The sequence below is a fragment of the Pongo abelii genome, chromosome 5 (genome assembly GCF_028885655.2).
Source record: "Pongo abelii isolate AG06213 chromosome 5, NHGRI_mPonAbe1-v2.0_pri, whole genome shotgun sequence".
Classification (NCBI taxonomy): Eukaryota; Metazoa; Chordata; class Mammalia; order Primates; family Hominidae; genus Pongo; species Pongo abelii.
Window position 1 is genome coordinate 147380551 of NC_071990.2, and position 21406 is coordinate 147401956.

The following is a 21406-nucleotide window of genomic DNA, read 5'->3' on the forward strand; positions in this document are numbered from 1 at the left end:
ATGAATGACACACTGATAACGTCAGCTTCAATTTCTCCAAATATAAAACGAGAAACCAAATGATCATTAGAGTTCCTACCAATCTTAAGATTCAAATAGTTTTTTCCCCACAAGACAATACAAAAGCATAAAAATGTACACATCAGTACAATTTATTTAGTCTTACTCTAATACAAGTTGCATTTGTTCTTTAAAAGAAACAAAAGTATAAAACTATAAAAAAAAACACCTTGAAAATTATACAAATTTTTTTCAAAGCATGATTTTAAAAACACATCTTTAAAAAGCGTGATTGGGATGTGCCACAAGGAATCATAATAAATTTCAAAAGACAAAAAATAAATATTGACACAGAAGTCAATCACTCAGTCACAGAAGTATTAAATATAAGGAAATTTTGATGAATTACAGCTTTATTTCTGCTGCTGTCAGGAGTACTTCTATGATGGGATTCACAAATTTTACTAGAACTTTAAGCTGAATAGATTTGTCATGTTACTAATGCTATAAATTAATTCTAAACCACGGTTTGGGCATTTCACAAACGTTGAGCACACTAGTTTTTGGCTTTGGTAATGATTGCAAATACCAAATTCTTTTCTTTTTAATTGTAATAAAATGCACATCAAATACACCATTTTAAAGTATACAATTCACTGGCATTCTGGCACATTCACAATATTGTGCAACTATCCCCACTATCTTGTTCTACAATATTTTCATCAATCCAAAAGAAAACCCCATACCCATGAAGCAGTCACTCCCCTTCCCCCAGCAAAAATGAATCTGATTTATCTCTATGAATTTACCTATTCTGAATATTTCATATAAATGAAATCATATAATATGTAGCCTTTTGTGTCTAGCTTCATTCACTTAGGTTTTTTATCCTCCAAAGAATATCACATCTTTCTGCATTTAAGGTAACAACATTTATGTAAATCATGAGAAAAGGAAGCTAAATGACATCTTAGGTAAGTCAATCGGCGCAATGACCTTTCAGAATGCAGTTAAAGTTTTCAGTACTGAGTAGTATTCAAACATTGATCAAATGAACAATACTACTTTAACATTTTAAGTGCAAATAAAAATCTTTAGAATTCATGTCCACTGAATTATTAGCCATTCAGAGTAAGTTATTTCATACGTCATGGCTGTCATGACAAAGCTATTGGAATGTTGTAGGGACCAATACTGTTCTCTCCATATTTTATTTAAAATACAGATTTTTAAAAAAGTCGTCAATTGATATAAAAGACATCCAGTTGACATAATTATTTATTGGGTAATTTTACTCTTGAGCAGATACAGTGCCCATTATTTCCATGGTTTGATTTCTTTCAATCAAATAACGCGGTTCAACCTGAATGCTGATACTTCAGTTAGACTCAGCAATACTTGCTGATTTCTGAAGAAAAAAATGAAAAACAATTTGTTTCTTCATGGGTGAGCTGAGAGAGACTTTAAAACAAGCATGATAAGTTACTTAAATCTAAAACTACTGACCAAAATGACTAAATTCAGGGTCACCTCACCAGAAAACTAAAGTCATGGGATAAAGAAGCAATAATGACAATATGGAAAAGAAGATTTCAACAGAAAAAAATATTCTAGGACAGCAGAGTGCAGGACCCCTTTTTTTCAATTTCAATCTTTTGAATATTAACAAATTGTTACTGTTCTTATGTCATCAGACTTTAAAACTACTACTTAATACTAATATAACAATGTTACTTTTTGACTGGAAGGGGTATTAAAAAGCTATCTAATTCTAGTCAGTTTCTCTGTCAAAAAATAAACAAATATATCAACCTATTTGCCTCACATCTGAGAAACAAAATTTCTAAAAATTTATATTAGAAAAGGGTAGAAATTAAATCTGATGAATTTGCCTTTGTTAGGAGCAAATGACCTAATTTATTGGTCTTAAGAGCAATTTGACCTGATTAATTGGTCTTAAGAGTTCAACACAAATGCAGTTTTGTTACTTTCAAATACATGAAGAACTATTAACCACCACAAGAACTAGCTACACATTGAAGAACCATTCCCTAATATTTGCATGCAAATGGGTTAATAAAATGATTTTGGAGATGCTTAAATTTTTACGCAGTATTTGCCTTATGTTGTCAGTTCACTTCAAAAATGTTTTCTTCATAGTAAAAGACAGACATTTCTGTCCAGCTTATCAAAAAGATTGAAAATTATTTTTAAAAAAGGACTTTGCATCAATGAATTTTTATTATATTTCTATAGAGCATGTTCATGAATATTCCTTATAACCCATTTCTTTGTAGTTTATTAATGAAAAGCCACCCTCCACATAATACATTGAAATATAAAACAATCTGAATACAAAATGCCAGTTTTGAAATGTGCTAAGGTAACAAAGCACCTCAAGATGTATCACCATTAATACATCTCAAGGTGTACTGGCCAATTATGAAGATTATATATGTCAAATAAACATGTATAAGCAATTTATTTAAAAAAGTTTAATCATAGATGCAATAACCTACTTGTAAAATTCAGCAAGAGGCCCTAGTTTCGCAAAGATTTTCAGAGCAACATACCACACTTGGTTAGTTAGTTTCCTTTTGGTATTGCTCCAAAATGCTTTGCAAAGCAGTAGGAATCAAATATCCTAGGCAACACTAAACATCTCTTTTCTTCCTGCATTCGTAAAGTGAAAAAGTGATCCATGTAAGGACATAATTCTCTCTCAAATATCCCAGTACACTAATCACTGCCTAAATTTTGAGTACCTATTTTCTCATCCATAAAATTCAAATTTGAAAGGTTTTATCTCTTGATCTCACTTTAATCTTTTAAATAAAGGGAAATAATTGTGTAAAAGATGACTTCAAAAGCAAACCATCTTTCCTTTTCCCTTATTTAGAAAGGACTTCATTAGAGTTGATCTTTTCTGAATTCGAACTTTGCTTTTTTGGAAATCAGATAAATCCTGTCAAACCCCATTATTAAATTATCTTAAACACCATGAAACAAGTCACTGATGAGTTGATAAAGGTATAACTAATATTCTCTGCTTCCTAGACCTTATGAGCATCTTAAGTAAGACTACTTAATAGCAACATTTAGATAACCAGTCAAACACCTATCAGAGAAATTCTTTCCATCAAAAGTCTGTCCAGAGAATGAGGGCCAATTGCTTTCTTTCTACTGCACTTCTAAACAACCAACTCTGTAAGCTCCAATCACATCACCAATGTGGCATGTCATGCATGAAACAAACACATTTTAAAATATTTGAATAACTTTTCCTTAGGAAATTTTAAAATTAATAAACCCCATGTCTTTTCAGGTTGGGATGCAAAACATGAAGAAATCTGTTTTGCTTCCAAACACCTAAAACTAGTCAAATCTCCACAGGTAAAACTGTTATCAATATAGTAATATAAACTACCATATCTTCAAGGGATATGGAAGTTTTGCTGAAAATCCTATTATCAGCAACATTACTAAGATCCCAACATCCAGTGTTAAAGGACAGATATTAATAGCAACAACATTGATGAGATAGGCAGCACAGAGTCAAAGATCAGAAAAGATTCTATACTACTGATAAACAAGAGATCCAATCTTTCAGAACATCTTATTGATAGGGTTGAAAAGATCCCTAAAAATATTTTTTGTAGGATTTAATCCAATATTTGTCTACTTCTACTCTTTGATTACCCTACAATTTGAATATGTTCACGACTCTACAACCACTAAACAAGAGAATGAGATGACTAGGCTAAATGTTACTGCTAATGAACTAAAATTTGCACTGTAATTTACCTTGAACAGAAGAAACACTAGTAAAATTTTAAATACTAGTAAATACTAATTTAAAGAATACAAGTCTAACAACTACAGTACCCAGTGTATTTTGTCATATGGCTGTAAAATTGAGACAACATATATAGTTTAACCATTAATAAATCACCATTACTCTGACTTTTGGATTACACATATATTTATACAAACACACACAGGTACACACATATATCCACTCCAGTAATGCACCAGAGGGTAGCTGGCATGACCCAGGCTTCCCTCGAAGTTCTAATACTTTACTGTGCATTAGAATCACCTGGAGATCTCGTTAAAACAGATTGTTGGGTCCCACCCCAGAGTTCCTGATTCACTAAGTCTGGAGAGAAGCCTAATAATCTGCATTTCTAACAAATTCCTAGGTGTTGATGTTCCTGCTGGTCCAAGGACCACATTTTAGGAACCACTGCTGTAAGATCTGTGAGTCTCAAAATCTAGAAAAAAGAGTGAGAGAGGGAGAAGGGAAAGGGAGAGGGAGAAAGATTAAGCTAACAGGCAGTATTGGGGAAGGAGGCAGAGGACAAAAGTGAATTCAAATACTTCCCTCCATCCCGATGCTTGCCTTTTACCTTGCTATTTAGCAAAGACTAAGGAATCAATGATGACTTCTCAAAGTACAATCTATTAGGCCAACATAAAAACCTTTTCATACTTAAGAGGAGAGACAGATGGTTTCCATGACAACTTTTAGAGCTATAACCATGCTAGAAACTCTTCCGCCTTTCAGTGCACCTAGGTGGTATTACTTTCAAGACACTGAAGGATCAGAGAAAGCTAACTAATGAGTGTCTCAAATTTTAAAAAAATTAAGGTTCACTAGTAAAACATGGGTGAGTAATGATGATAATCAACAACTACCATAACATGCAGAAAATCCACATTACAGAAATAATATGATTGTGTTGGAATTTGTCAAACAAGTATTAAAATTTTATTTAAATGAACATTTTTAAGTTATTGAGCCATGTTAAGGGAAAACATTAATTTTATTAGAACTTGAACAAATGTTTCACAAAGAAAACATTTTAACAAAATGGTATGGTGGCATAACAATAACAAAAAAGAGAACAGCAAAATGTGTAAAAGAAATATAAGGTGGAAAAATTGTTAAATATCTCATAATCCACTGTGGAAATAAGAAGTCTAAATTTAAAAACAATGAATTTTAAAAAGCCTAACTATAAAACAAAAGTTAATGCTTGTGCTATCCTAACCACAGACACATTCTTCAGCAAAACTTTAAAAGGCAGAGTTATATTTTATGGTATTTAATATCTTTTTTCTGTTGTTTTTTCTACAGAAATAGAGACGGTTTATTCAATCTCACAGTTGAAAAAGAAATTTTAAGCACTGAGAAATAAGTATTCTACTATTTAAAATGACTGGTGAGGCAAAACAATTGATTAGTCTTTAATGCTCTGTTTTTCAACTGTACTAAGGACTTGATCCAACCAAAACAAATCTTAAGCTTCAGAACTCTCTAATGCCCAAGGAACGCCTCTGCCTGATTGCCATATAAGGGAATCAAGAACCTAGTAATCGTGGAGTACTCCCAGGGACAAATGTAGGAAGAGAGGACACAACAGAGTTTTCACAATTTTAACAAGTAATCTGTCACCATTTCAGACTACCAAATGCTAATTTACTTAAGACAAATTATTTAAGTATATATCCCCACCTTTGCAATTTATTTCTAAATAGTGATATATTCATTTTTTAAGCAGACCACATCAGGTTAATAATGGTATAAATCAATTTGAAAACTATAATAAACTACTTCAAGAACAGGTATATTTTTCCATTATACCTTGGTCATTATGCAAAGATGCAATTCTTACTTTCTTGGTGGTGAAGCCTATGGGAAATTAACTTGGAAATGTTTCAAAGAGATTGTCAACCAAGACAGGTTTCTACATGATTGTCATTTTACAAAGATAACAAATTTCACGTTTTTAAATGTCTTAAAACAACATATTTGTAATGTTTATAAACATCAAAAGGCAAACATTTAAGTCAAGCCCTTTGCATTCTGAATATTTGAAATTTATACAATACGCCCAATTCAAACTTAAAATGAGGTATATTTTCTTTTAAAACATTAGATAACTAGCAAATATATAATACCAGGAGCAGTTTCAAATTAAATTATATTCACAGGCTTGCTTTTTGTTTGTTTTTGCTTTGTCCTGTCATATAACACATTGCGATGAGTCTTCGGATGTGGCATCTAACAAAAAAGAAAGCTGCACATGGTCACTCTGTGTGTTGAGTTGTAAATATATGAGATAAAAACATCTTTGTAGATTCTTTTTAAAATATGATAAACTGCATTACCAAACTTTATGATTTTACGTATGTAAGTATATATTAGAGATCATTTATGCATTAACAATTGTATAGGGAAGCACTAAAAGACAAAAACATTATAATGATCTTATGGCAGTGCTTAACAAATTCAGAATATTTTTATATGAAAAACCTATGCTGTAAAAAATCTGAATCAAAGTTTTGCTTTTTGATTGCATGGGTTGCAACCCACAGAAAACAACAAATAAATTGGTCAGGATTTTTTTAGTTTAAGAAGCAAAAATTTAAGAACCAAAATATGCACACCACTGAAAATACTAATTCTTAAAATTATGTAGCTAAAAATTAAATCACCCTGTCCAGCAAGTTCCAAAAATTTCACACATTTCAAACATTAAGGCAACTTTTTCCAACTAAACAGTACTTTATAAAAATAGATGTCACTTCAAAACATTATATACACAGTGACAATAAATTTAGCTAGTTGTAATATTTAATACATTAATAAAGTTTCACATATTACAAAGAAATTATACTAGGTGCTTGCATATATGTGCAAGTAAAATTACAACTTTTAAAGTACAGGTTTTAAAACTGAGCGCAGTGAACGTCCTTCTTTAGTGAGTTCTCGTGTCACACACATACATGGCAAAGGGATTGCTTCCTCCCGTTTCTCGACAACATTGTAACTGCATTTCTTCAAGTGGTCTGCCATGCTTAGGATGTCAGCAAATTTCCATTCATTAACAGAACAAAATGCAGTACTAAATCGCCATACCTACAAGAAAATTCTACTTTAGATTTAAACAAGTCAATTTGTAGAGAATCAAACACACTTTTTGCTCCTACTGCATACATTTCTGCTATTATAGAAGCATCCAATATAAAGTTTCAAATAGCTATAAAATTAAAAATTGGTAAATCCTTTTGGATACAAATATATCTGTCAAATATTTACAAGGTAAATCACTTCTATAACATTATGACTTCAATAAATGTAAAAACAATAAAAGACAAAACTCAGTATTAAAAATCACACCCTAAATGATTTTTAAAAAATCAAAACTGCACAAATGCAGAGCCATTTCCTAAAATATTATATACTACACACTATTCTTTCATACTCTCCGATTGGCTATCTAGAATTAATCACACTCTGGAGATACTGACAATGCAACTGTTATTTTTTTTCTCCAAGTTTTTCTCTCCCATTCCTATTTATAATATCAGTACTAAAAAATACCCTAGAATATTGTGTGCCAAGGTAAGCTTATTTTTCCACTGTTCACAAGTACTAAAGGTACTTAGTGATATTCAAGTACTTCAATTTGTTCAAAATGGCTGTGAAATTTTATATAAAAATAATATTTGTAAAGTGGATCCTATTTTAGTCCATATCATTGTAAAACATGTTTCTAGGCAAAATACTCACCTGCCATCCCTATTCATGTCTGTATGTAAAAATATTAGCTACTTCCCCTTTTGTCCACCCAACAGCTCTAGGCCCTGAAGCACTGTCAAATTATTAGACCAGCAAAAGACTGTGCCTCATGCCCCTCATCTTTACAAATGAAACATAAAGCTACCTGAACATAAGTAACAAGCATGAATGCAGAGCAGGACAGACCTAGATAACAAGCATGAATGGGGTAGGACAGGCCTAGCCATGCCTGCTAAGTTTATCAACAGGCAAATATCTAATTAGGGAACAATTTACACACGTTGAACAGCAGATGCTTTAGAACAAGCTTGTCTAACCTGGGGCCCCTGGGCAGCATGTGGCCCAGGACGCCTTTGAATGTAGTCCAACACAAATTCGTCAACTTTCTTAAAACGTTATGAGATTTTGTGTGTGTGTGTGTTTTTTTTTTTTTTTTTTTAGCTCATCAGCTATCGTTAGTGTATCTTATGTGTGGCCCAAGACAATTCTTTTTCTACCAATGTGGCCCAGGGAAGCCAAGAGATTGGACACCCCTGCTTTAGAAAGTGGCAGATTTAAGAAAAACCCTCAGCATTTATTGCTTCTCAGGAAAGCATGGTAATGTCTTCTCAGGGTGGCTAGATGTGGGAAAACAATTATTTGTCAACTAGCAATAGAAAGTCCCCATTGTTCAGCACAACAGTAACCCCATACTCCTTAGGATTATGATCAATTACCCTTTATGGAGTAATTTCCCAGGAGTCAGTGAAGGCCTAGTGATAGTATAGATGTCACTAGCCTCCCTTACCATTCCCCATGCTCACAAAGCTACAAAAGGAATTAGGAGTTTTCTTTAAGCTTGGGCAGGTGAATTAGCTGAAAGATTCAATGGAGACAGGCAGTCTCTCTACTTCCATACAACTGAGAGTCTGGTGAAACAAACTCAGGAAAAGCAGGCAAAAGAAAATGTATGACTCCCACCTGCTGATGACAAGGTTTCTTAGTAATGGATCCATCTTTCATTCAAGTATGCATTAAGTATTTACTCAGTGCCTACTACATAGTAGGTGCTATGCAAGGCAGTATTTTGGTTCCCTGAGAGTCCCACTTCTCAAGGAATTTACAGTCTAGTGACTGAAACTGACAATTCATCAGTCAATTTCAAAACAGTTCAGTGAGTGCTTTAGTAGAGGTATATCACCACAGGAACACAGAGCAGTGCAACAACTTGTCAGGTTATGGGTCCCAAGAAGCTATCTTCAGGAGGTAAAACCTGAAGAGTAAGCGGGACATAGCAAGAAAGATGAAGATCACAAGATTGAGAAACCGGCTTCCTAAGTCAATTAGTTGGCCAGCTTACTTAACCTCTGTTTCTTTGTCTGTAAAATGGGTACAGTGGATTATATAAGTTAATACAAGCAAAGTACTAATGCACACTGAGTAGCATATTGCAGGTGCTCAAGTGTGAGAATTAGGGATGGCATATTTTAAAGACTTAACGCAAGAAAAAACATCAGGGAACTGTAAGTAAATCAATGCGGTTACAGTATAAAATGACAGGAGGAAAGTGAAAAGATAAAGATGAGATTATGAAAAGTCTCAAATGTTTTATTAAGGAGCTGGGCTCTATCCAGGGGTGATGAACAAATATTAAGGAAGTTTTTAAGCACTGTGGTGACAGTGTAAGAATTGTATTTAAGAAAATATGTATCACATTAGCTCTTGTGTAGAGAATATATTGGAGAAGGGCCCAAATGGAAGTAGGAACCCAGTTAGAAGGAAGCTGTTGTTGTAGTCCAGGAGACAACTACAGTTGGGACTGAACTTGGGAAATGGCAGTGGAAACAGAAAAGCAAACCTGAGAAGTTTCAGGACTTCATGATTATCTGAATAAAAATAAAGGGGGGAGAAAAAGCAGCCAACGTAACTCCTAAATTCCTGGTTTAGGAAACTTGGTGATGATGGTGCCACTTTCTCAGACTAAGAGGGGGAGGACTGGAGTAGGTTTGATATGTTGAGTTTGAGAAAGCTATAGGGTAATCAAGTGGAAATGTCCAGTAGATGTTTGTATATAGTGGTTGGGAGTTCAGTGGAGCAAATGGCTAGGATACAGATGTGTGAGTAATCTATATAAACGATGGTGAGTTAAATTTGAAGAGTAGGTGAGATTTTCTGCAGGAATGATTATAGAATCCCCCAAAAAAATTTCACTCCATATGTCAACACTAGTAGGCAAAGATAAAAAGAGGCCATACTAAGACTGTCCCATCCCAAAGGGAAGAAAAGATACAAAATCATACAGAAAACAAAAATACACACAAACACAAGCAGTAGAAACTTTCTGCCATCAGAAATTCCCTTTTGGAAAAAAAAATCATGAAACAATTTGTGTGATCATTTATTGGTCAAGGCCTCAGGGAAACCAAGTGGATGTAGTATTCTGAAAAATCAGTGCAATGAATGAAAGAAAACCTAAAGGTGCTACAAATAAAGTAACCAGAGTTTGAATGCTGTGCAACTAAATGTAAAGTTTATCACAATTGTTTCCACTTTAGAAAATGTAAAAGTTTCATATTATAAGTGTTCAAAAATAAAAAAACGCCTTCAATCAAAGACACCTGTAATGCCTTCCAGTTCCTACTGAGTAGTGCCAAATAGAAGCTGAGCAAAAGTAGGGTATCACAGAAGGAAAATGGTGTAGCTTGGATTTGCTTAGGTCTGCCTAAATCTCTAGCTCAAGTTTCCAAAACAATATGCATCACTCCTTTGGACTCTACTAAACCCAGAGTCCCCACCCAAAATATCAAATCCTACTGCCCTACTCTGTTCTCACAGCAGCCTAAAGCATTTCCTCATTCATCCATTTATGTTCCTTATTCCCCATATCATATATTCCTCTGGTCACTTTAATATATGACCATAGTAGTAGTTGTAACTTATTCTCATCTCTTGCTATTTAGGTTATACCTGAAACAACCAAATCGTAGGAACAAAATTGCCATAGAATGGAGAGACAATTACAAGCAGGAAAAAAACCCTCTTCTTGCTTCCTCCATTATCTTATGGTGCACATTTTTCAGATGGAGTCCAAATTAGAAGATGGTAACATGGACCCAAACAGAGTTGTTATAGAAAAATTGAGAAACATAAGTGGTCTCTGCCATATTAGATTATAATCTAGTTCTAGGAAATCAGTAGTAAACCTATAATTATGGCAAACAATTCTAACTATCCTAGTTCATTATTAATTACCATTAAGAAAAAGTCTGTCATCACACTGATTTAATAAGTTTTAGGGAATGGTCAATTTCTCAACAAGATATTAATTGTATTAATTCAGCAGTATTATTAAAGGCCTCTTTATGTCAAATAAGAGGTTGTAAAGATTACACTAACCTTTTCTTTTATCTGCCATGATGAATTTCCTTCTGGATACTTCCTTTTCCCCCACTGCAGTATGACCATGCCACGAGACTGAAGCAGGCTGCCACACACATCCCTCATTAACTTGGATACACATGAGAGCTGGCATAAGCTGAAGCCATCAAGAAAGCCTGCAATATGCTGCAGGACCTCAAAAGGAAGACTACTTAGATGGTCATTATGTAATCCCAACACACAGTTTCTGGCAGGCTCCACTAATACTGTAGATACACATGGCTGAACTCCAAATGACCTCAAATGGCGGTCATGTATAATCTTCGCTCCTTGTACTGATGGACAAAATCTACGCTGAGAATAGGTACAACCATAGTAAGCTAAAGGGCACCTCTGTTCCATCCAGCCATTGAGTCCAGCATGAATGTCACCATGCACATTCTTAAAATGGGAAGAAAATTCTTTCCTTCTAAATAACTGTCCACACACAAAGGTAAACATTGAACGCTGCTTAGGTTGGTACCTAGCGACACATTCCAATACTAAATCCAGCCCAAGTGTCTGAAACGGACTTGGATTTGAAAGCTGTGGATTGGCATGATCACAAGCTGAAGCTGAAGCTATCTCCCCAACCATTGTACTTGTAGCTAATATTGCAGATGGAAGTGAAAAAGTCTGAGTCCCAACATCAATGTGATAAATATCAGCCATGCGGCTATCAGATATACCCCTCCCTCCTGGAGAATCTCCTAGACAAAAAAGCAATGCTGCTGTGATCAGATCTATTCCTTGGAGGCCCATAGGATCTTCTGCAACTTCCAAATCTGATGTATCTACTGCTTTATCTTCCTTTGGTTTAGACCAACATGAATTAGAAAGAAAATTGAATGAAGGAGCATGACTGAAAGATAAGACATCCACATTCTTCAAGTCCCCTAAGTCTACTTTTTTCCAACACAATTCACCTTCACCCTCATCATCTGGCATGAGGATATGCTGAACTGTGCCATTAGGCAAAGCACTGGAAGGTATTATTTCCATAAGTTGTGCTGCCACCCCAAGTGAGCTGGAAGGTTTTGAAGTGCCATCTGATGATGCCACACAGTCTCCATTTGTTAAGTTACTTTGTTTTGAATCACCACGTAAATTCTGATTCTGGTCTATGACCTGGGTACATATATTTTCCAAAGGAAAGCCATTACAAAGAGCAGAAGTGTCATAAGAACTTGCATTCAAGTCACATAATAAATCACTTGAACCATTTTGTTCAGACTGGGCATTCTGATTTGTGTCATTGTAGTCAATTCCACCTACTGCTCCTATCTCCTCCTCATAAAGATGATCTTGGTCTTTCAAGTTTTGATCCTCTAAGCTTTCTCTCACATTTTGCTGTTCATCCATGTCATTTGGAACACTTGTATTTAACATGCCAATGTCTCTTGTAGCAGTATTCAGGATATCCAAAGCAGCAGCCAAACTTCTGGTTGTTTCTACAGTAGCTTGATAAAGTGCACCATAAGATTCTTCATCAACAGACACCAAACCATTAGTATGTGGTATTTCTGGGACACTTGATTTAACTGAGATTTGTTCTCTAGGTTTGGATACTTTATCAGTTGCTTTTGACATCATGGTGGCTACTTTGAGGGATTCTAAGAGCATCCTTTGGTCTTGAAGAGCCAAGGCCATATCCAATTGTGCCACTTCATCGACATCTCTGCTTAGATTTTCATATGATTTCCGGTCTGCATAACTAACTGGCCATCGATTCCATTCCATAGTACAGCACACCACACTTGCAGGACACATTTCTAGATGTTCAGCAACTTTATTTCGGGCCATGGTAAATGGACATCCAAAGTCACTATTTAAGCAAGGCACTCGTTCAAATGGACATAAAAGTCGATGCTCATCAGCTTTACAAGAATGGAAAACTGCACCACAAACCAATGGACAACCAATCAAATCACAGGAAATCCCTGGCTCTGGCCTGGTCATGCACCGTCTACTGACACAATTCACACAATGGGAATGCTGCAGCTCCTCCTCCATAATGGCCAGTCCAGCTCTGGTTGATGAAATGGAAAAAGATAAGAAATTAGCCAAAAAATGGTTGATTTTTCAAAATTGTTTAATAATTAAATCACTAATGTATCTAATATCTTGGTTTATTTTAGGATGACATATATAAAACAAACATACTTAACCAGTTAATTTTACATATAATCAATGTCTTGAAAGGATGTAAGCACTTACATTCTAGTAACAATTCAATACTGTAGAATGTCATACAGGCTCATTTTTATATACTATATAACAATATGCCTAAAAGGGCAAAAGTTTCAAAATATACTATTTAAATTCTAATACTGTATATTATATAATGTTAAAAACAAGTTAATGTGTGTTTTAGATTTCAGAGTGTTTTCACTTTTACCTTTCTAATTTCAACTAAACTGATTTTGATTGTACCCCACATTTCAGAGATCTCGTATTACTAAAAGAACAATATGAATTTCATGAATATATTTAAAGCTTTCTTAGTTTTCTTTTTATTCCTTCTAAATGAATTCATTTAAGATTTCATCTATTGATAACTCCTTCTATATATGCCTTAATAAATTCTGCAACAAATTAAGTAAGTCTTAATTAGAACATACAAGGAATTTATCCAGAAAATAAAAGTTCTAGCTCAAGCTCTGTGGCTGTGGGCAAATCACTTACTTTTGAGGGCCACATTCATTCATTGAATGCCTATTTATTATTTAACTATCATGGACCATGCACTGTGTTTGGTGTGGCAATATAAAGATTAGCAATCACAGTGCCTCCTCTCAAAAAGCTACAGCAGGATGTCAAAGACAGTAAAAAGTGTATCTCGTTTTTATGTGGTCAATTTGACAGAAGTAAAATGGTACCAATAGAGAAGATAATATGAGTAGGGATTAGAGAATAAATCACAGTAGTCTTGAAAGAGAAGTCTTAAGTATGGGATGGTAAACTGGTAAGAAAGAGAGGCATTCAATGCAGAAGTAATAGCATATGCAAATACAGAAAAGCATGAATTAGCAAAACCTCAAGTTCCCTAGTATTGTTGGATCACAGGGGAAAATGCCAGGTATCTGTAAGAGATGAGGCCAGAAAGGAATAAGGCAAATCATGATGAGTGCTTTATGCTGCTCCAAAGAGTTCACACTTTTACAACTGGAAGTCACTGAGAATTTTAAGCAGAGAAATAGTTCTATAAAATAACATGAACGGATTATAGATGTCTAATGGTCTTCCCTGCTTTAAAATTTCCATCATAACTTTTATAAAGAAAAGTTTTATATGAAAAATAAAAGTCTAACCATTATATATTGACTTAATTATAATTATTGAGCCTATTCAATGTATTTTTAGTATAATCAACTTCTTTACTGGTGTGTTTCCTATTAGCAATAAAAACTTTAAAAGATTATTTAACCTTTAAAAACTAAAATAATAGTCACGGTGGCTCAAACCTCTAATCCCAGCACTTTGGGAGGCCAAGATAGGAGGGTCATTTGAGGCCTGGAGTTCAAGACCAGCCTGGACAACACAGCAAGGCCCTGTCTCTAGAAAACAAAAACAAAAAAATTAGCCAGGCATAGTGACATGCACCTGTAGTCCCAACTACTTGGGAGGCCAAGGCAAGAGGCTCAAATGAGCCCAGGAGATTGAGGATGCAGTAAGCCATGATTGTGCACCCCTGCATTCCAGCCTGGGTGACAGAGTGAGACTCTGTCTCAAAAAATAATAATAATAATTGAAATAATAACATAATATCCCCCCTTTGCCACCATTTTTTTTTTCTTATCCAGTCAAGCTTTCAAAAGAAAAACTGAAAACCACCAAAAAACTTCTAATTTCCTATATATTCTTTAACTCTCTATTCTGGCCCTATTTTTACTACCCCTATTAAAACTGCTCTGCTGAGAACCTCAATACTAAATCTGGAGAGCACATTTTTCTAGACCCCATCTTCCTTGGCCATTGTATCGTGATGATAACTAATCCCTTATTTTGGGACTATTACATCCTCTTGCTTTTCATGATGTCACTCCAGTCTTTCTCTTACCCTTAGTCTTCTTAACTATTACTCAATAATAATTACTTAAATATTGCATTTCTTCAGGGCTTGTGTCATTTTTTGCTTGTTCTGTACATTCTCCCTGAGTGCTCTCATTTTCTCCAAAAGTTTCAATTACCATACATAAGCTGAAAATCCATCTACACATCCTGCCCAGATTCCTCTTTCAAACTCCTCTTCACTCTCTACAATGGATTACTTATGATATATTTCTACTTGTATATGGCACAGGCAACTCAGTTCAACATTTCCAAAATTAAATTACATTGTAGTAGACAAGAATTTTCTGGATAGGAAGGTGATTCTTATCCTGTTTTCTTCACCTCAGTGCATAAGAGATTGTTAACTCTCTGACGTATTTTTCCATAAAATCTATCTTGGCTCCAGGTAACTAATTAATCACTCCTCAATTGCTATTATCTTTTTCTCCAGTTGAGGTATGAGTTTTCTCAAACTAAAATAACAAAAGTGTACCTGAATCATCATCAACAGAGCTTTTCTTGATTCAGTAGAAAAGTTCCGAGTTGATATTACGGTGTTCAATGATGTCAAAGAAAAGACAAGGTACATATTCAACACCAAACCTATATTTTTTAATTGTGTTAAAAATTACAAATTATGAGTTGAATACTTTTAAATGTTTATCTTCATGAATTTTAGACATAAGTATAGAACTATATAAATAGACATACTAAAATAGTCATATAGAAATAAAAGACTAATGACAAACATTTGTAAATTAACCAGACATCTAAAGAAAACTTTATTAAGAATTACGACAAATCTTACTGAGTGATTAGATTGTGAAAACAGCTGTAGCTTTCTTATTTTGCAGGAACTAGACTGAGTTGATCTCACATGCTGAAGGTTACAAGCTTGACTGTTACTAAGGGAGAAACCTAAAAATACAAGCAGTTTCACCAGAAGTAACCAGTGCTCTCAGAACTTTTAGGGACACTTTATGTTACTGTACACACCATCACACGACACCACCAGGCAAAACATATCTTAAAAACATCACTTAATTCAAAAGTGCTTAAAATAGCAACTGCTTGCAACAGGGTCTGAGTTAAAAGCAAAAACAGCAATAATTTTCAAAGGTAGAAGGAAAGTAGTCAAGCTTCAAACAAATAGTCTCTTTTACACTACCCATTCCCCTTTGAATAAGGTTTAAAAAAAGCATCCATAGCAACAAGTTCATAACATTTATTATTTTCTGAAGTAGACTTAGAAGGAAGAGAGAACAGTAATTATGTACCTATTTTATCCTTCTTTACACATCCTTATAACAACCTGGAGGAAACTGAGGTTCAGAAAGAGTAAGTGATCTGCCCAAGGTCATCTACCTAGTAAGTGGCAGAGCTAGGACTGTATGTTCCAGCTCCACGTCTGATCAACATCCATGGACAATAACAGGTATGTTTACTTATAAAAGTTTAAAAAAATAAGGCAGCACTTCTGTAACTGGTGATCCAATGTTAAGATGTTATGTGAAGAATGGAGATTACACAACTTTGCTTGTAGTTTATCCCAACACTTAATCACTCCTGTGGTCAAGAAAGTCTTTTGGTCCCTTCCAGTTATAACAGCATTTTACTCTCCTTTGAATATATATGTTTTAAATTATTTGAAGAATAATTTACATAGATAATGCTCCGTATAAGTGTATGGAACAACATTATATTACTAAATTTAACAATTATTAAAATAGCCATAAAAATGAGGAGTGAATTGCAATTCCATTTTCCTATTAACTATATTAAGAAAAAAATTAAGAAAATATAGTAGTCAATACTCAGTATTCTGGGAATAGAATCCTCAGCTTCAGAATTTAAAATTCTCCTAGATTCATCCTCTTCCTAATCAAGACCACTACTACCAAATTAAACATGCCTTTATAAAGTATTTTGCAATTGCTTGTAAATCCTGTAAAACAGGTTTAAAAACATCAATCTCTTATTTATCAGTTAACAGTGACACAGTAGGCACAGTAGAAAACAACTAACATCTCTAATAATTTACATTTGAATTTAAATTGTTGGAAAAGTTTTGCTGGACCAGAAAATATTAGTAAATCATCAAATGTTTTCAATTCTTTCAATTTTCTCTAAGAGAAGTTCTTTGCCAACTCATACTCTCTGGCTGACAAGCAATTCATTAAAATAATTCTAAGACATGGCATTTTCCCATATAATGAAATAAGATCTTGTCATTAAAGGCATAAATATATTGCCCTCAAAAAAGCATTTTTAAAAAATTCATTAAAATACATAAGGGGGTAAGTAAATATAAAGAAGTGCAAATTAGCATGATTTTAAAATATAAGAGTCATCTAATGTATTCAAAATAACCTGCTGCCTCAAGGCTGTTCCTAATGTCTGCCTCTACCTCTAACACACCGACACAGACACACATCCCTTTTCCTCCCACACGCCCCTGCTGCCTCAACCGTAAGTCTTGGCTTACCTGTTACTTTTCCACATACTCCAAAGACAAGGTAATGGATCCCATATTGTGTGTACTCATTACACACTGTCTTTTTCCTTGGTAATACTAGTGACAACTCTAAGTAAGTCATCATTCTGTTTAATATCTATTTCCACAGGAAAGCTATAAGCTCCATGAAAGTCAGAATCATCTCTGTCTCATTCATTCTTATGTTCCCTACATTCAAAATTCTGCCTCAGAGACTCATTTGTGTTAAATACACGAAGAATTATAATATAAGAAAACAATGAAATGGACAAATGAGATTCTTTATTTCACGAAAAACTACATATTCCACATAAAAATACCTTACAGATCTGGCATCAATCAAACTGAATCAAAATTACTTCATTGTACTGGCCATAAAAAGTCAATGGCGCTCAAACATATGTTGAGCACATAAGTAATACGTTCCAGGCATTATATATGGAGTAGGACAAATCATCTATCAAAAAAAGTAAATCAAAGAAAGTTAGTTTCAACCTTCCATTGTTTTAAAATCTTAAATAATAATATGAGAAACACAGGAGGAAGCATTTACCGTATATTTTTCCACTATTTTAATTCCCTCATCAACCCTGCAGATCAATTACTGGAAAAAATAATGAATATAGAAGCACTGGGTTCAAAAAGAAAGGAAGGGATTAAGGTCTGCACATGCAAAGGTACCCAAATAGGGTGGAGAGTGAGAAAAATAAGTTCAAAATAGGAAGTGCTATCAGCCTACAGCTTAGTATTACAATTAACATGGTATTAGATAAAATATACTTAAAACAGTAATATACTGTTCCAGTGTAAGGCTGATATAAAACTATAGACAGATTTGTTAAATTAATTAACCATTTCTACAAGTTAAGTCCACAAATGAAATTTCAAATTTGGCAATCAGTTATAAGCTCTTCCAGTGCAAATCTCATCCCTTGTAAAGTCCAGAGGTATTAGTGCATAGTACCTCTGCTGACTGATCTGTTTATCAGGTGCACTCAGCTTTAAAAATCATAATAAATCTATACCCTAGTTAGGCATCTTATCTTACTGTTTAAAAAGAGGTGGAGTTGGGGGGCGGTGGTTAGACAAAATCAAAAAGGCATTATCCTTAAATTCCCAACTCAAAGCACTAGCTTCCAGTCCCAAATGGCTAAATGGATTACAATGTGTACATTCTTTTATTAAACTTTCGTTCTTTTTCTTTTTTCACGTTTTATTGTTCCAGATATAATATATCAAAACATATATCTTTCATTTCTAAATAGAGTCATGGTCATGAGTAGCTTATTCCAAAGCGAAATCTAACTACTTGCAATGTTCTCCACTAAATAAGTAAATGAAATCACAGACTTACATGGGAAATTGAAATAGTATTAATCAATATTTAATACTCGGACTAGAACCTATTTGAGTTGATACTCAGATGAAAATAATCCACCCAAATGGTAAAACTCAGTTTACTAAAACAGGTAACATGACATGAGGGAATGGGCTTCCAAGGAGTCTCAGCTTAGTGACCTTGAGGCAATTACTTTACTCTGGAAACAATCTAGAACTTTATAAAGATTGTTTACAATTATGTGTGTGTCCAAAAGGATATAAACATGCAGTTCTCAGAAACCAGATGTACTTCGATTTGCACAACAGCCACACTTATATACACAAAAATTTTACGTGTAATTATTTTTATGAGATCATTAATTAAATGCAATCATATGAGGAACTACCTAGTAATAACATTACCTATTCTTTAAAAAAAAGATTTTCACAGACTGGGTTTTAACTGATCCGTTTGTCTGTATCTAACATCTAGCTACCTAAAATATAGAAGCAACTTGTCTAAGGCCAATCTCCTCTATTTCATCACACTGAATTTGAATTTAATTTATATTTTATACAGTCTTTGACTCAATTGTTTTATGTCAAAAAATTCTACAAATACAATGACATTCCATAATATGTACTAACTCCTTTTATCAAATAAGCAGTCTTAGGAACTGAATTAAAATATTTATCCAAAATCATACAGAATAGCATAGCGCTTATCCATTAAAATATTCACATCTTAGAAACACGTTATATCAAACAGTAAGCATTAACCAATGCCTATTTTGGTGACCTTAAAGTACCTCTCTATACACGTTAGCATTACTTATATAATATTGCTTTTTAATGATATATTAGGACACTTTTTAGAAGAAGTCTCCCAACGCTAGACCGGGAGAAATACTGGATTGAAATTAAATACCTAGTACACTTGGTATACATTAAAGTTTGCCTATATTCGAAACTTCAGTTCTCTTACAGCATTCACGAAACTCCACCATTTCCAGAATTAAAAAAAAAAAAAAAGTTACGTCACGGCATTAAAGTGCTAGGTAAAAACAAATTGGCAATTTAAAAAGTTAGCAAAACACCATGTTATCCCCAATTAAACTTTTGTGATGAGAAACAGTGACTAAGCATGAAGAAGAGTGATTCAGCGGAAACCGCATATTGAAATCTAACCCTCTGAAAAATCCTAAAGGTTTATTTTATGCTACTCTTTTCCTTTTGCCATGTCAACAATTGGACTGCTTTGGAAAACCTTAGTATGAGCAAATGCAAAACCTGTTAATATAATTTCCATAGGTCTCTAAAGAACAAACTATTGAAATTTAGCAAATGGAAATTAAAATTTAAAAAGTTTGGGATTTTGTATTAAAAGTTTTAAATTAATCTACACCGATATCAGAATGCCCATAAATAACTTCATCTTGGATCAGAGTCAACGAAGTAATCACGGAATAAAAGGTCAATTCGTTCCCAAGCATCTTTTATCTGGGACTTACGACAGGGCTCAAAAAGAAAAACAAGAGAAAGGGAGAGGGAAATGGAGTACTAGGACCTTGGTAAACACATACTGTTCTGCCTCTTTGCCTCTATACTCCCGAATATACCCGTTAAAAACATACTGGCAGATTACTTTGAATTCAGCACGCGCTCTACAAACCCCTTCCAAGCAAAGCAGTTCCAAGGCGCAGGTCTTGGAACAACACAAATAACCTCAGGTCTGCAAAATAAGGAAGTTCCCCTTTAATAAGGACCGAGGCTAAGGCTAAGATCCTCTCACTTCCATGAATGGCAAAGTTACCAAGTTTGCTCATCCCGTGCAGACAGTGGATGATGCCTCCCCAGTCTTACTTTAACCCATTTGTCCCCAAAGAACCCAAGTTTCTAAAAGCCAGACGGAACGAGAAGCTTAGGGTTCCCTAAGTTTAACTCCTCCTTCGTCCCTTCCCAATACAAAGACACACAAACTGGGGGGGACACGGAGGTCGGTGCCCTCGAGGCTTGAGTCGCCATTTGTTGACCTCAACGGCTGGCCTGGCATGCGGCCCGGCGCGGACACCAGCGCCGCGGACGCCCTCTCAGGGCGCCCGGACGGCCGACCCGGGACGCGCACGGACCGGGGTCAGCCGCCTTTCCTCTGCTCCAGGCCGGGCCCGTCAACCCCACGGCCGCCAGCGCCAGCGCCAGCGCCTCGGTCCCGGCCCCGGGCCTCAAACTGCCCGGCCGCCGCCTTCGTCCCCGCCGCAGCGCGGACGGCGCCGGCCTCCCCTGCGGGCCTCCCGACACTCACCGGCCGGCGCGGCCGAACCGCGGCCCAGGCCCTAGCTGCCCTGGACGCCGTGCCCAGCTGCTCCGCTCTGTCCCGGCGACGCTCCGTGCCCCACACAGCCGTCCGAACCGCCTCCTCCGCCCCTCTTCCCCAGCCGGGCCGCCGCCTTTTCTCTTCTCCCGGCCTGCTCTAGAAGCAGCCACCCTCCTCGCGCGCCCCGCCCCGCTGCGCCCCGCCCACCCGGCCCGGCTTGAGCCGACAGCTGGGCGGGGAC

The 21406-nt window shown here is 35.4% G+C and overlaps 1 protein-coding gene across 1 annotated transcript; it reads right to left on the reverse strand.

Moving 5' to 3' along the window:
• Positions 1 to 4807: 4807 nt before the first annotated feature.
• Positions 4808 to 21350, reverse strand: FBXO30 (F-box protein 30). The gene is made up of 3 exons (XM_024248162.3): positions 21154 to 21350; positions 10964 to 13013; positions 4808 to 6925 (listed from the first exon to the last, which is right to left on the reverse strand). Exons 2-3 carry the CDS (start codon positions 12995 to 12997, stop codon positions 6722 to 6724), a joined length of 2238 nt encoding a protein of 745 aa, XP_024103930.2. The 5' UTR covers positions 12998 to 13013; positions 21154 to 21350; the 3' UTR covers positions 4808 to 6721.
• Between the last annotated feature and the right edge of the window lie 56 nt (positions 21351 to 21406).

Excerpts from the sequence above, each read along its gene's own strand:
- FBXO30 (XM_024248162.3), bottom strand. The coding sequence starts at position 12,997 with ATGGAGGAGGAGCTGCAGCATTCCCATTGTGTGAATTGTGTCAGTAGA. Across the intron at positions 6,926-10,963 it reads CATGGCAGATAAAAGAAAAG|GTATGGCGATTTAGTACTGC; the intron begins GTTAGTGTAATC and ends ATTTTCTTGTAG.